General features: G+C 52.4%; 1 protein-coding gene across 4 annotated transcripts in view; it reads right to left on the bottom strand.

The window, feature by feature from the left end:
• Positions 1 to 1,005: 1,005 nt before the first annotated feature.
• USH1C (USH1 protein network component harmonin) overlaps positions 1,006 to 16,450 on the bottom strand; it is a gene marked incomplete at both ends in the record, with an annotated part of 47,512 nt that continues 32,067 nt past the window's right edge. For 3 of the 4 annotated variants that reach the window (XM_080719832.1, XM_080719831.1, XM_080719830.1), the window contains 5 exons: positions 1,006 to 1,065; positions 2,400 to 2,509; positions 5,799 to 5,898; positions 6,194 to 6,247; positions 6,723 to 6,764. In XM_080719832.1, the coding sequence (XP_080575958.1) occupies positions 1,006 to 1,065; positions 2,400 to 2,509; positions 5,799 to 5,898; positions 6,194 to 6,247; positions 6,723 to 6,764 (366 nt within the window). Of the gene's footprint in view, positions 1,066 to 2,399; positions 2,510 to 5,798; positions 5,899 to 6,193; positions 6,248 to 6,722; positions 6,765 to 9,787; positions 9,839 to 10,887; positions 11,008 to 14,627; positions 15,111 to 15,629; positions 15,747 to 16,450 lie in introns of all 4 variants that reach the window. The other variant, XM_080719829.1, reaches the window with a different exon arrangement.

Consider the following 16,450-nt stretch of genomic DNA (forward strand, 5'->3'; position numbering starts at 1 on the left):
GGTCTTCAAGGAGCTTTCGGATGGGCTGGGGGCTTTCGACTGCAGAGGAGGGAAGAGAAGAGCTACATACACAGAGCAGAGCAGGAAACAAAAAGGGCTTGGTTACTTCTGAGCAGAGTTCCACCAGACCTCTCCCTTCACCTGACTCCTTCTCTGGTCCTGCCTAAGCCCTGAGTTCCAGAACTTGGAGCTGCCTGACCTTAGTTTCTCCAACAGCTGCGGGGAGTTCAGACTCTGCTGGACAGGGGAGGCAGCAGGTATGGCCAGGACAGGCAAGGAGGTGTGGTTAGAGGGAGGGAGGAAAGGGGACAAGGTGGGGGCAGAGGCGAGATGCCACAGAGACAAAGAATGGCAGAGGTAAAAGTGCGTGCAGAGTACCAAAGAGGGAGAGCAGAAACTTGGAGCCCAGGACAGAGAGAAACAGGAAACAAGCAAAAGAGAGAGGGAGAGAAAGACAGGGGTGACAGAAAGTCTGGGAGCGGGACAGCTAGAAGGAGAGAGAGGCCCTCTCCATGCAGACAGAAACGGAATCATAGAGAAAGACAGGCTAGGCTGGGGCTCCTTGGAGAGCCCATGGGAAGAGCCTGTAGCCTCAGCTGGCTAAAGAGGAAGCCCAGGGAATGCAGTTAGATATCAGGAAAACTTTCCAGAGGGGGAGGATGGGCAAGGAAATCTTTAACTGATAATGGTGCAGGGGGTAAAGTTCTGAGTGGGGAATCAAAATTCCCAAGTCTTTTTCTTACTTGTCATTGTGTGCTTGGTCTGAGGCCCTGAGCCTCTGTTTCCTATATGTAAAGAGTCTGGACAAGGTGGCCTGGGAGGAAGCTCTGACACCACTTGAGGACAGTGATTGGTTCTAGGGCTCCTCTAACATAGGGGGTGTTGTGATCTCTGACTGCAGGCAGCTGCGTGCCTGGGCCATTCCTCCTGGCTGCGCAGAGGTGGCTGAGACTTGGAGAAGAAGGAGGAGGAGGAGGAGGATGAAGAGGAGGAGGCCCCACACACTTACAGCTCATCGTCGTACTCCTTGGGGGGGCACACGGCAACAACCAGGTCGATCCAGTCCTGTGGGGAGAAGCAGGCGACTATGGAGTGTTCTCAGGGGTAGACAGCGCTGCTGCCCCTGAGACTCCATTCCTGTGCCTGGGTACCTGGCCCCGGATCAGCCAGCCGGGCTTCTTCTTTCTGGGGGGAAGTGGGTACAGTAGGGCTGGAGGGCCTCTTGATGGGGATGGCCCTGACTTTGTGGAGTCCCATACTCTGGGGGAGTTTCCTGTCTCAGGCCTCCCAAACCCAGAATGGCAAGGCCATCAAATGATCCGAGTTCCCAAATGCTTATATGGATCAGGGCCAGACAGCAACCCCAGAATCACTTGGGGGAGTTTTAAAAAAGTGTAGACTTGTGGACTTGGCTCCTGGGAGTCTGGGATGGATCCCAAGGGAGTATTTCTAATAAGCTCCCTAAGTAATTCTGAGGTGTGGACACTTGGGGAACTTTTGGTCTTGCTTTTCTGATCCCAATTCTTGAATCCCCTTAAGAGTGTCACTGCCAGCCTCGGCTTACCCATTATTTTCCATCCTGGGCTTGGGGGAAGCCACTGAACACCTGGAATAGCACCAGGCCCCTCTGCCATTCAATAGCTCTGAAGATGGAGCTGAAATGTCGGTCTCCCCAGGACCTCCCTCCCTCCAATCCAGTTCTACACTCAAGAACCACAAATAATACGTCTACTCCCTCTGCCCTAATTCAGCCCTTCAGATAATCAAAGACAGTCATCATGTTACCCGTAAGTCTTCTCTTCTCCACATCTTTTCATGTGGGTCCCAGGCCCATCTGGTCAGCTTCCTCGGCTCTGAACTTAATACCTCAGGCTCGGCTGCCTGCATACAGTTGCACAGGTTGTGCGTTGCACAACATGAGCGGGCACCATTCACACTCTGGTCTGTAGGAGGGTGCCCCTTCAGGTTGCACATTGCACAGCCTGTGGGCAACCTGATCCCGATGGGTGTCTAATGTGCACAGAGCAAACTACCACCAGCCCCTCCTTCATCCCAGGCCCTCTACCTCTGTTAATGCTTCCTCTTGATTCTCCAGCACTCTCTTAATTTCTATTCAGGGCACACTTAGAGAAGATTTTAGTCTGTTTCCTGGGTACACCACCATGCCCCATCGTGTTTGTGCCATTGGCTTTTGGGACTCAAGGTCAGGAACTGACATTTATTTTTTTGAATCCTATCCTGTCATATTTAGTACTTTGTCTGGATGGGAGTATGCAGGTGTCATGTCACGGAGCTGTCTGCACCCTGGCTACCCGCCCTGGGGTGGGGCTTCCCAGCCATGAGGCCTGGCTGCAGAGGCCAGAGTCTGAGGCAGGCAGGTGAAGGGTGCATGTTCTTACCCCACCCTGGTTCCAGGCCTTCTGCAGAGTGGCCTCGGCCTCAGCCAGGGTATAGTCCGTCACAATCTTGCCATTGATGGCCATGATCTCATCCCCTTTCACAATGCCACCTGTAGGAAGACAAAGAGAATTGGCCAACTGGGCTGCAGGACACATGTGCTCGGCCCAGGGCGTGGCAAGGGAGGGTCGCGGTGGGGCCACAGAAGAGTCTGCCCTGAAGGCTCTCCGTGGCTCAGGAAGCACCAAGGTAAACAGCACTCCGGTTTCTCCAGGGTACTTCCTCCTGCCCTATCCACACACCTCACCTTTGCTCGGTAGACTTGGGACACCAGCAGGGACTGTCAACTGAGCATGGGCCCTGGTTACCAGAGAGGAGATAGATCTGTGTTTTCAGCACAGTTAGCAGACATGAGTTGGTCCTAGGAGCTGTGCCTACCTTCATGTCCCTGAGCCTGCCAAGTTCCTTCCTGTTGGGAACCCTTGCAGGTTGTTCTTCCGGGAATGTTTTCCCTTTCTTTCTTCTCTTCTTCTAGGTCTGAAATGGCCTTTCTCATTTCAGGGAGAGCTTCTCTGACCTCACTCACATAGCACCCTGGTCTTTTCCTGCCTAGCACACAGTCTATAATAAAAAAAAAACTACCTGTTCCCTTGTTCATCGACGGTCTCTCCCACCATGCTGTCAACTTCCCGAGGACAGGGCTTATCTTCTGGGTTCAACACTCTATACACAGCACTTCAATAATATCAAGAATAGAGTAGGAATTCAACAGATATTTACTGAATACAGGAATGGGCTAGAGGGCATTCCTGCATACCCCCCATCCTGTAATGTAATAATTTGAGGAAGAACTAAATTGTAAGCTAAACAGAATTACTCACTGCAGGATTTGTTAGAGCCTCGAGTATGCTAATATGCATCCTTGCTCTAAGTGGACAGATTGTGTGTGGCTTCTCACACCTTCAGAACCCTTTTTGGAGGAATTTATCCCCATCCTGAAGTCCACAGAATATCTCTGAGTTGCACTCAAGTAGAGCACCCAGAGGCCGTGTGGGCTTGAAAGCCAGAGGAACGCGGGATGTTACCAAAATGGCAGCCAACAGTGGCTGAAAACAAGCCTGCTCCTTGAATCAGCTGCTTGGAGGCCCAAACTGCAGATAGCAGTTTTCTCTGGGCCTAGGGACTGGGGGTAGGTGACTTTCACTTTTTCATTTTGTGCAAATCCAAAATGACACCTCAGGATAACAGGGCAGTGGCTGGGCTTTGTAAGTGGGGAGAACCAGAGAGAGCCTTCCTGGTCCTCTCTTCCTGCCAGACATGGAGACAGGCGGCTTGCTTGGGCCTGGCAACAACTCCTCCCTCGGTTGGCTCAGAAATGGGGACAGAGGAGGAGGGTGTCCTGGTAGCAGTGGGGCATGGTGGCTGCCTTGCTGGGCAGAACCATTCTTGGAGCTGAGATGAAGGCTCAGAGTGTGGCCAAGAGGGGCCTGTGGCCACCGAGACCACAGATAGCAGAGCAGGATTGCACAGGGGGATCCTAGCGTGCACTCTGCCTTGGTCACCAGCCGCCTTTCCCTTCACCCCATCCCCAGCCCCAGGCCTGGCCTTCTACCACCTCCATTCTACCCCCTCCAGCTTGCGGGGAGCCTGACTCTGACCGGAAGCCTCAAAGGGATCATAGGATTGATCATAGGATTCCCGGCTCTGGCCTGGGAAGGGACCTGGGCCTCCTCTTCTGTGGGCACCTGGGCCTCCCCAAAGCTCCCAGGGGCACTGAAGAGTCTCCCTAATGGGGCAGAAGAAGTCACCAAGGATAGCGTTTCAGACACTCTCTAGCAGGTGAACAGGTGGACAGCGTGAAGCCAGAGACTGAGGATGGGGACGGCACGAGCTCTCCCATCAGCAGAGGGTGTTTTTGTTGAAAAGGGGACAAGTCAAAGCAAGACAACCGTGTCTCAATAGAGACCAGGGTGTGGGCCTCCTGGGAGTGGGTGAGGCTGCGGAAGACCTTAGGCAAGACCTGACCAGACTGCTTGGACTTGAGACCGGAGTCCTGCCTCCACCTTTCACCTGCTGTGTCCTTTTTCAGTACTGGAGATGGAACCCAGGGGGCATTCAACCTCCAAGCTACAGCCTCAGCCCTATTTTTTATTCTTTATTTTGAAACAGGGTCTCACTGAGTTGCAAAGGGCTTAAGTAGCTGAGGCTGTCCACGAACCGCGATCCTCCTGTCTCAGCCTCCCAAATGCTGGGATTACAAGCATGCGCCACCACGCCCGGCTTCCTGCTGTGTCCTTGAAGGAGTACTTTGACCCCTCTGTGCCTCAATTTCCCAAGCTGAAAAATGATTATAATAACTGCACCAACTTTGAGTGTTGTTGTGAGGATTAAAAATAATTCAGCTGGGCATGGTGATACACGCTTACCATCCCAGTATTAGGAGGCTAAGACAGGAGGATTGCAGGTTTAAGACCAGCCACTGCAATTTACCAAGCTTCTCAGCAACCTGGTGAAACCCTGTTTCAAAATAAAAAGTAAACAGGGCTAGAGGTATAGCTCAGAGATTGAATGCTTCTGAGTTTAATCCCCAATACTAAAAAACAAAAGGGGGGGGGGAGGAAGTTAATTCATGTGAAACATGCAGACAGGGCTGCGTGTCAGACCCTTAGACCAGCATGGGCACAAGTTGAATTCCTGACAAATCACACACACATCACTGGAAGGACTGGTCAGGCTGGGACGGTTTCTCTCTGCCTTTCATGTGCCGAGTTTCCCCTGGAAAGCCCTTTCTCCCTTTGTAAGGCTGGCATCGCAATCGTCCCTTCCAGTAGCTTTCCCAGCACCTTCTTGGGGGGTTAGGAGCTCCTCATGTTTCCTCAGTTCCCCAAAACCCCTCAGTAGCTAAGGGGCTGGCAGTTCCGAGCACGTTTCTGCCACTAGCCCAGCAGGACAGAATGGAACCTTGTTAGGCTGTGCAGCCCCAGGTCCTGGCACCATGGCGGGTCCTCAAGCCATGTCAGAGATGGAGAGATGGCTCACTGGATGAACCTAGTATTCTTTTTTTAACATTTTTTGGGGGGGGCAATAGGAATGGAACCCAGGGGCATTCTACCTCCAAGCTACACCCTCACCCCTATTTTTTATTCTTTACTTTGAATCAGGGTCTCACTGAGTTGCAAAGGGCCTCACTAAGTAGATGAGGTTGTCTGCGAACTAGATCCTCCTGTCTCAGCCTCCCAAATGCTGGGATTACAAGCATGTACCACAACACCTGGCACAGACCTGGTATTCTTGAATAACTGCCAACCCACTGCAAGCAGGAACTGTTTGTCTTCCTGGGGGAGAGGCTTCATGGAGCCATTACACTGTCCCCAAGTCAGGCCGGGCTGGTCCTCACTTACCGTGCCGCTCAGCAGCTCCCCCTTCGTACACAGCCGAGACCACCACCTTCCCGACTGGGGAGTCCACGCCACCTTCCAGGGCCAAGTCTAAGGATCCCTCCTGGTTACAGGAAACAGGCTTGAGGGGCTAAGCAAACAATAGCTGTGGGCACCCAAGTTTGAGGAGCCTCTTAATGGGGGGGTCACAGAGCAGGGGCTGGTGGCAGGGCTGGGGCAGTGCCCCTAGGGAGGGAATGGGCCTGGATGCCAAGGGGGCCTGAGTGTGGACCACCACAGGAGGGGAGAGTACCGGGGACCTAAAGGGGCAGCCAGGAGTCATCTAAGGAAATCAGAAGCAGGGAACCGAGGGGACAGGGCAGAGAAGGATGGTGGCCAGCTCCACCTCTGCCAAGTACCTTTTTGATGCGTAGGAGCCTGACATCTTTCCCTATGATCTGTTCCGGGGTGAACTGGATGGAAAGACAGAGGGGGAGCTTTGAGTCTGCAGAAGGGTGTAGGGAGAGCCAGTCACTTGGGGGGGACATTGGGTCTCCCCAGAGCACATGGACAAGGAGACCTCTCCCTGTCCCCACTTGTCTTCAATCAGGAGTCCCAGGCCCTATGGGGGCTATGGGCACACATGTATGCGGACACACACACACATGCATGGCCACACAAGCCCCAGGTCTTTCTTCTAGGATAACTGTGAGACCTGGGAGAGAGTGGCCTCATATAGCACATCCAGCAAGTGTAACAGCTGCTCTGCCCCACGCCCCATATAGTTCTCACAACACAGCCCTCCTGGGAAAGATAAGCTGGGGCATCCTTGGGGTTCTTTATGCGTCTTACCTCATCCCCGGGGCCCTGAAAGCCCACCATCAAATACCCCCAAATTCTCCCCCATTCCTGGGGCCACTCCCTTGAGGCAGGACAGTTGTCTCTTACCATGGAGTAGGGGTCAAAGCCTTCCTCATATTTCCGGAAATCCTGGAAGCAAAGGGAAGGCTTTAGGGTGACAGAGCAGGGGCCTTTGGAGTTCACTACAGAAACAGGCTCAGGGCAGAGGAAGAAGAGGGTGAATAGGTCTGAGTCCAAGGGTGAGAGGTGGGAAGCAAGAGGGGACAGGTGTGACCAGGATGGGGAGTTCAGGGAGGAGGCTGGCAGCCCCAATAGCCGGAGCGCCCTGCTCAGGGGCAGGCAGGAAGCTGCAGGAAGCATTGGGAGGAGGAAGCATTGTGCCCTGCACTGTCTGGTGGGTGGGCCTCTGTTGCTGCAGTGCATGGCTGATGTCTAGATCCCTGCACAAGTGGTCTCCACCCTGACACGCCTTTTAGGCCCTACCTCATCTCTTCCAAGTCCTCATTCAAAGCCACGACTGGCCCTGGGAGACAAAGCCAGATGTCTCTCTACCCAGTTCTCTAATTCTACAGCCAGTCCCGCACAACAGGCTGCTGTGCCCAGGGACATCAGCCACAAGGTGACTGAGGGAGGTCAAGGGACATCGAATGCCAAAGGGGGAAATGTGGTGGTGGCCAGACCATGCTAGTCTGGTGCCTGCTGCTGCTCTTTTCTGACCTAGGAGGCCAGAGGCCCCCAGCCTGGCCCTGTAGCCAGGGGAGAGGGAGGGAAGACATAACTCTGGGGCCCTGGCTCAATGGGGTTACTATTTGAACAACACCTCCAAGACTTAAAACCCAAGACGGCGAGGAGAAGGGGACAGAGCCAGGGCACGTGGCCTCTCTCAGACCACAGTCAGCAAGCAGAGCCAGGGTATCAACAGGCCACAGGATAGTAGCGCTGAGGCTGGTCCCAGGGGAAGGTGGAGGGCCCTGTGGCAGGTGCCCACACAGGCCTCGCTAGGCTGACAGCAGAGCCAGCCCCAGTGTATGGTTCCCTGGATCACAGCAAGTATCTCCTGGGGTCTTCAGGTAGCATTCTGGAGAGGCCACAGACTCCTATCTCCCTGCCTAACATGAAACAACTGAGCTCTGGATACAGAAGAGAGTCAAATATCAGCAGATACCTGGGTGTCCACCCGCTACCCCTCCTCACCAGCCTTCACCTCCCAGCCTCAACCCCAAAGATGTCTGGAGGCTGGCCTAGCTCGGAGGCCACTTCCAGTTGTCTCTGTGGGTGTTGGAGCAACAGAGAGGGGAAGGGGTGCAGCAAATGCGTGCATGGGAGCACTCCTTAGGCAGGGTGCAGGGCCTTTGCTCTTTCACTGAGAAGGGGCTGCCTACTTCTGGCTGTTCCTTCTGAAAAGCTGGGCAGTGGTGACTACAACTTCCTCTCCCTGTGACCCTGAGGACATGGTGTCTGGGACGGGCCAGATAGAAGACCTGCCACACATCTTGTGCAAATTCAGAGACTCATAAGCTATTGCTGCTGGTCAGCTTTTAAATAGGAACCCCAAGCCCTCATTGATAGAAGGCCCAGAGAGATGTCATTCATACCCAAGGTCACCTAGTCAGTGGGCAGGAGAGTGAGGGTTTGCCTCCATGCCTGGAGCCCTCTGGCCCTGGACAACCAGGCCCTTCGATGCTCACTTGCAATGGCACTGCCGTGAAAGGCAGGGCGACACGACATTTAAGAGCAGGCTGCAGAGCCCAGACTCCTAGATTTAAATCCAGGATCTGACACTACCTGTGCCACCCTGGACACATTTCCAAGTTTCTCTGCTTCTGTTTCTCAGCTATAAAATGAGGAATAATAGCTGGGTGTGGTGGCGCATGCTCGTAATCCCAGCATTTGGGAGGCTGAGGATCATGGTTCGTGGCCAGCCTCAGCTACTTAGTGAGGCCCTTTGCAACTCAGTGAGACCCTGTTTCAAAATAAAGAATAAAATATAGGGCTGGGGGTGTAGCTCAGAAGTAGAATGTCCCTGGGTTCCATCCCCAGTGCCGCAAAAAAAAAAAAAGAGAGAGAGAGAGAGAGAGAGAGAGAGAGAGAGAGAGAGAGAGAGAGAGAGAAATATTGTAGTAATTAATTCCTAGGGTTGTTGTGAAGATTAAGTTAACACACACACAATGTACTTGGAAACAGAACTGGCACAGCGTGCCTTCTGGGTATTAGCTGTTGTCTGTCACTCTCTGGTCCTGGGCTGGAAAAAGCCCCTTTTGAGGACACCGTCCCTTTTGTTCCCTGCCTGTGTGAGTGGGGAGGCTGGAGAAGCCAGGGCTGCCGTCCAGGTCTCCCTCCATGTTGGGGTCTCTTTCCTTGGTGATGGAACAGCCAGCCCAATGGCTGGCTCTGTATAAAGCCAGAAGGGAGGAGGCTGGGCAGCTGCCTGCCTGACACCACTCAGAGACCAGCAAGGACCCCCCCACCCCTGAGCTGAGGCTGCTTTAGCTCAGGCAGGGTTAGTGAAGCTGTGACCTGCCCAGAGGGAACAGTGCAGAGAGACACCTCAGGCAGCCCCTTCCCTCTCTCCTATGGCTGGAGCAAGGGCCCTTTCTGGCTTCTATGACTCTCTGAGGGCACCCTCTGTCCTGATCCTTTTTGTTTTATTTTGTTTGTGGTACTGGGGGTTGAACTCAGGGGGTGTTCTACCTCTGAGCTATTTCCCAGCCTTATTTTTTTTATTTTGAAACAGAAATCTAGGTCTCTCTAGATTGCTGAGGGCCTAAGTTGCGGATGCTGGCCTAGAATCTGCAATTCTCCTATCTCAAGCTTCCCAGTACTGAAATGACAGGTATGCACTACCACCATGCCCAGTCATCCTGCTCCTTGTTAAATAAGCAGCAGCAGCAGCAAAAGAGGCAGCACCAGGGCTCCGTGGCTCTTTCAGCTTAAGCTCAGGCTCTAACAAACCCTGGGTCCTCATCTGACATGAAATCCTCCCAACCTCTGCCACAGACATGGGGACACAGCTCTGAACCCAGGCTCCCCTGCAGATGGCAGTTGGGGCTGCCAGGGAGCCAACAGGCACTCCTGGGGAGAAGGAAGTCAGGCACAAAGTGGGAGAGACGGTGGTGGGGAGGACCACAGACACACGGCGGGTATCATTTTACTTGTCTGAATGCTGTCTGATAAACCACCATCCTCTTCAACATCTCCTGTGGCTGCCGGAAAAAGAAAGTACCCCACTGAATGTTACCAGTAAGTCTTGTCTGCCCCCTGGTGCCAGCCTGTGGCTGTCCTACCCATCTCTTCCCCAAGCATGCATAGTCTGACTCTGGGTAGTGTTTGATGCCCCCTGAATGCAGCAATTCCTCATTTGTAGTCAAGCAGGCACACCGTTGTCATCAACTAGAGAGACAGACTGGCCACAGCAGCAGGCTGGCCCGGGAGCATGACCTTTGCTCTTTGGGGAGCAGACAGGACAGCTAACGCTCAAAATAAGTGTCTGAGTGTCCTGCCTTGACATTTGGATAGGGTTTCCTTGAAAGGGGAATAAAAAAATCTGGTGTGGCTCTGTTCGTGGGAAGCTAGTTAGTGGCTGGCACCTCTGGAAGTATGCATGAGCCCCAGCTCCCTCTACTGCTGGGCACTGGGGTGGGGCAGACCCTCCTCCTTCCCCTGGACCATGCCCTAAACTCCCAGTGCCAGTGAGGATCAAGAGGTGACATAGAGAAGGGGAGTGTGTCTGCTGTGGCCATTTCCCCAGCTAAGGGTGGTCCTGGCTGTATCATGAAGCCTCAGGGAAGGGCCAGGGCATCTGGGATCTCTGTAGGTTTTGGCAAGATGGTGATGTAGGTAAAAAGCATAGCTGTGGCATCTGAAAGACCTGGGGGTAATTAGTATGTCTGGCTTCATCTCTCTAAGCTTCTGTTTGCTCAAGTATTGAACAGGGATGACAACAGGAGCCACAGATTGGACTGTGAGTGTTGAAGGAGATCACAGAGAGCCCAGTACCTGGCCAACTCCTACTAAGTCTTAACTATTAACATCATTATTGTTGGGTGGAGCTCAGGGAGCAGAATTCCATAGGACAGGCCAACACACACTGTACCCACGCAGACTCATCTCTTGGCCAACAAGAAGGCTATCCGATGACCGATATCCAAGTTTGTGTCCAATCTCACTCTCCCTCCAGGGTCACAAGACATAGAGGAGACAGCCCTGGTTTTCTACTCAAGAAGCACCCTGGAGGGGGATGGAAGGGGCTTACCAGGACCTCGGATTTCACAGCTGGCCTGTAGATGAAGTTGGACTCCTGGTGGACCATGACAGGTTTGGAGATGGTGGACACGCCAGGGCCCCGTGGGGGCTGTGGGCTTGGGCAAAATGTCTACAGGGGTTAGTTTAAGAGAGACCCATGTGAGGTCACAGTGGGGGTGGCCAAGGCCAGCCATGGGGTGGGAGAGGGAGGGGGGCTTCTACACACATGCAAATCCACTCCCATGCACATGCTGAGCCTGCCTGGGGTGTGACCTTTGGCAGTGAGATAATAAGTCCCTTTGCCATCCTATAGTCTGAGGCTACAGAAACTACAGGGTGGTTTAAAACCACTTGAGCCAGGGCCTGGCTTAGGGCATCAGTAGTCACTATCAGAGGGCACACATTCAAGTGTCTGTCTTTTTGTAGCTATGGGGCCATTCAGCACCCCCTCCCTTTAAGGGCCGACTATTCTAGTCCAGCCCTTGACTGCAGCACAAGGCACAGCATGTCTAGAAGCCATGGGATGAGGACCATCGAGAGCAGCAACCGGGGGAGTCAATGCAATTAAGGAGTCTGCTTTGCCCTAACCCACCTGCCCAACACCTTCGTCTGACAGGCCTTTCATGATCTTCTCTTCCTCCTGTTAAGGCTCACTGGACTCCTTCCAGCTCCTCACACCACCCAGCGCCAGCCTCGAGGGCCAGGCTCTCTTGCTTCCAGGCCTCCTCCTGCTTTGCCTTCCAGGGTCTCAGCCTGAGCATCACTGCCTTCTGGAAGCCTTCCCTGAGCATTTCCTCTCCATCCCACACCCACACCGCACCTGTGCACCCCATCTCCACCCTGGTGGTGTGGAAGTCTCCTGCTTGTGTGTTTGTCTCTCCCACCAGCCTGTTTGGGCAGGGACCACGGCTGCCTATATCGTGGTAGTTCCCGGTGCCCAGCACAGTGTCTGACACACAACAGCTGCTCAGTTAAATGTTTTTTTGTTTTGTTTTTGTTTTTTGTGGTATTGAAGATGAAACCCAGGGGCATTCTACCTCTGAGCTATACCCCCAGCCCTATTTTTTTAATTCTTTATTTTGAAACAGGCTTTAACTGAGTTGCAGAGGGCCTCACTAAGCAGCTGAGGCTGTCTGTGAACCAAATGCTGGGATCACAAACGTGCATCACCACACCTGGCAGTTAAATGTGTTTTGACCAAATAAAAGATTCAACAGTATGGCAGGTGCATGACACTGTGCCGGGGGTAGACAGTGCCTTTAAAGTCCCACTGACAGGTGTTTATTTCCACTTCCCGAGGCCTGCTTGTGGCTGGGCTGACCGTGAAGATGTGTCATCACCCACGTGTCCTGCTGTGGCACTGATGACATCTGCCGAGGGTACACAGGGAGGGGGAGCTTGGCCTAGGCAGAGGGCCAAAGTGCTGATTCAGGGTAGGAAGGAGCCAACCCAACAGCAGCTCCCGGCCTTCAGGTTGTAGACACCCTGGCTTTGATACTTAATTTGTCACTTAAGACACTTAAGGACCAGTTCTTCAGAGGCTCTTTGTAGAGGGACTTTTATCTTGCTTTGTGCTCTTCTCAGAAACTCATGATGTGAGCTTCAGATTCCTTGAAGAATCAGGGAATCTAGACCCTGTCTTGAATCTCAATTCTGCCTCAAAATTTGGTGGGATGACCTCCATCCCAAATTTGTAGCTTCAACCAGACTTTTCTGTACTGGGCTGTTCAGACCCACATTTAATGTCTATTAAACATCTATGATGTGCCTGCCACTCTTCTATTAGTTTAGAATGTGTTCATTTTTTCCTGACATTCTTAACTCATCTGCTTCTCATAACAGGTAGATGGTATAACATTTCTATCTTATAGCAAGGACACAGGCCCAAAATCATCCACAGTGAGCTGCAGAGGCAGGGTGTGAGCCAAGCAGTCTGGCGCCTCTGTCCCTCCTTGTCATCCTGTGTTGCCTGTTCCTGCAGTGCCCTTTCTCCCAGCCTTTATATATTGCCATCCCTCGAGGCTCAGCTCCTCAGCCCTCAACAATGCAGAGGTTTTTGGGGCCTCCCATTAGAAAGAACTCCTTTCCTGGCACATAGTTTATGCCTTATTTATTTCTTTTGATTTTGGGCACTGGGGATGGAACCCAGAGGCATTCTACCTCCAAGCTACATTCCAATCACTTTTTTATTTTGAAATAGGGTCTCACTAAGTTCTGAGGGTCTTGCTAAGATGTTAAGGCTGGCCTTGAACCGGTGATACTCCTGTCTCAGCCTCCCAAGTACTGGTGCTACAGGCGTGTTCTACCATGCCCCACTTCTGTGCTTGTTTTATAGCACATTCTTGCCTGGGCAGCTACTCTTCCTTCAGATGGTAATGTTCTGGAGGCACAAGTATGCCAATCTCCTCTGTATCCTCTTGAACTTTCTCTCTTCTCACCCCTTAGACCAAGAGGTTCAATGCAGGGGCTCCGTCAATGATCACAGAATCAAATTTTCTGAGGAAAAACTACTTCCCACTTGGCAAGGACCACTTAAAGGGAAGAATGTGGTTTTCTGTGCTGACTAGCTCAGCCCCTTGCAAACAGGCTGCTGGCTGGGCTCTAGGGAGACATTCAGGAGCAGGCAGACTTCTCCCTCCCTGTCTTAGCTACAGGGCTCAGGACCACCACCAGAGGTCCAGAGGGAGGCCCTCCGAGGGCCTCCTGCCCAAAGCCACAGCCTATCAGCGTCTGGCACATTCTTCACAGCCATCTTTCTTCCCCAAGCTCTCCCGAATGCTCCGAGTGGCCTATTCTGTTCTTTGTGCAGGAACTCAAATGGAAAGATTAATAAAAATGGCCGGTGAGGTGCTACCGACCACCACCACTAGATACCCACAGTTGACCCGAGCTGCCTCAGCTCCTGCTCAGGCCTGGCCTCGCAGTTCTGGGAGCAAGGGGTTATTTTGTTTTTTTCTGGAATCAAAGCTCTGTGTCTTCCTTAGAAGATTGCTTCTTCCAAAATAGTCTTTGGATAAAGAACAACGAATAAGAAATATGTCTTTTTTTTTTTTTAAAGATCACTGTTACTGTTCAATTTCTTGAAGTCCAAGGAAAACACCCCTAGTTTTTTTTTTTTTTTTTAAATGTAAACTCGGAGATTTCTAGGAACTCTCTCATCTTCATTTTTCCTCTTGCTGGGTGGTGTCCAGAGATTTCTAAGTATTACACTTTGAATCAGCATAGTTGGCTAGCACCATGGAAAATGGTATTGCAATGTCCCAATACTCACTGGACAGTACTATTGCTTCATTTTCAGAGCCTAATGCCTCTCTCTCTGGCTCCCCACCCCCTTTTTCCTATTAAGCCACAGAGCCATTCTGCAGATTTAAAGCTTTCTAGGATAATATCAAGAAATAACCAGATGTGACACAGAGCCAACTATTCATTACCATGGCCCAGCAAGGACCACATGGCCAGTTACCAGCCTGCACCAACCAAGAGGCATAAGAGAGAGCTGTAAACACCAAATGGTTACACCATGGCTCATTCCAAGAGCCACAGCAATTCACCACACAGCTGAGCACTACAAAATCAGCCCAAACCATGCACATGCAGGTCATCCACACATGCAAATGGGAGGCCATTCCTGGAAAATGGGGTATACCGCTGTTTCCAGGTCTCCACTCACTCACGGGAGCAGTGGAGGAGGTGGGAACGGCAGGCCGCCCCATTCTGCTTACAATCATGCATGCAGGGCAGGCGCAGTACCTTGGGGGTGGGCGGGAAGCTCCGTTCAGGGGCAGGGGAGCTGGTGGGCTTCCCACTGTGGTTCTTGGCTTCCCAGTCCTCCGCTGGACTCCCAGTGTCCCCGGCGCGGAAGGGGTGGTTGCCCAGGGCCTCTTCCAGTGCCGAGGGCAGCGGACGGGTAGGAGTGAGGTCTTGGGTGGGGATGGATGGAGGGGGAGGAATGGGAATGGGGGGTGGTGTGTGATGCACCCAGGGTGAGGACGAGGTGCTCACATGGCCTGACGAAGGGAGGATGGGGGGTGCGGGGACCTTGGGGGACAGGTTGGAGGGCGGAGGGTGCGGCATCACGGGCAGAGCAGAGGGGGTCTTGGGGGGGTAGTAGAACATGTCTAGGGGTATGTCGTCCAGGTCGGTGGTGTGCAGGTGCAGTCCGCCTGCAAAGCGTCTCAAGGGTGGGGCCAGGGGAGACACAGAAGGCGGGGGAGGCGGGGGCCCCGTGGTCATCTGAGGGTGGCAAGGAAGCCATCATTGTCCACACTGACTAATGTTCCACTTCACAATAGATAGTACAATGCTCCCTCAAACCGTGTCTCTTGCTGTTAGAGATTGCCCACCCTCCAACCAGAACCATGGGGGTGTTTCTTCTCTGCCACCTGGGTGCCCACAAGCCTGTGAGGCTGGTAGGGAGTGCCCACATGCAGGATAGCCCCATGCTTTATCAGCCGAGGGGTATAAGTAAGGTGACTAGATAGTTTGTCCTCTAAACTGAAACACATAGAGTGTATAAGGGACGCTCAGTGATTACAGCCGGGACACCTAGGACCAGCTAGGACTTAACACTCACTCTGAGGAGAAGCAGAAATACAGACACATCGCTCTCTCCAAGAGAGGAAGGGTAAGCAGGCTCATAGGGGTGGGCACTTGGCAGTGGAATGGGCACCAGTGTGGCTGGCGACGCTTGCTAGTGGCCACCACACCTCCCACTGTCCCCAGGAGGGTCTACGGGCAAAGAAGGGCTGTTACCTCTGGAATCTCATTATCAGCAGAGGAAATCTGCTCAAGGCGCGTCTGACACAGCCTTTCCACCCAATACTGAATCTTTTCTGATTCCTCAAGGTCTTCCCGCTCTGTCTCAGACACCTGGGACCCAGGACCAGCGCCGAAAGGAGAGGACAAAGGGCACATTTGAATCACGTGGGGAGCCATAGTGTAGAAGCACTTCTATAAAAACCCCAGAATACTTTTAGGTGTGTCACCTGCTTAGAAAAAGACTTAGACTTGTTCCACAAGGAGGTGGAAACAAGGGGGAAGAAAATGGTCAGATGTCAAGTTGCGGTAACATCATTTGTAGGCAAGATCAGAGAGACACTGTATGGGTCAGCTGGATTCTGGAATCCTCATCAACTCTGAGGTTCTGGTACTTTTACAAAAACGGTCCTTTCGTAGCCTCCCTACACATTCCAATAGTTTAACTTTACTCTTTTTCCCCCCTCTAAACTTTCTTGTCCTCAGAAGCACAAATTCTATCTCATTTTTAATTTTGTAGCTAATTTATTCCTAATGCCAGATGTAAATATGCGCTTCATATTTTCCAGGACTTCTCTGGTTTTATAATCTAATCATCTTGCATTCTGACTCACAGAACTATTGACGAGAAGCAGAAGGAATAATGTCTCCTGCATTCGGGGAGCTAAGGCCGATACTCTCACTTAGGAAATAGGGATTGCTCGTGGTATACAGTGCTGTTGGCAAGTCTGGCAGTGGGACAGCCTTAGATACAGTTCAAAGTTAAATAGGTCCAGCCTCAAACCACCCCATGCCGATGGAAACAGCCTTGGATCCAT

This window comes from Muscardinus avellanarius, assembly GCF_963383645.1.
Source record: "Muscardinus avellanarius genome assembly, chromosome: 1".
In the NCBI taxonomy this organism is placed as follows: Eukaryota; Metazoa; Chordata; class Mammalia; order Rodentia; family Gliridae; genus Muscardinus; species Muscardinus avellanarius.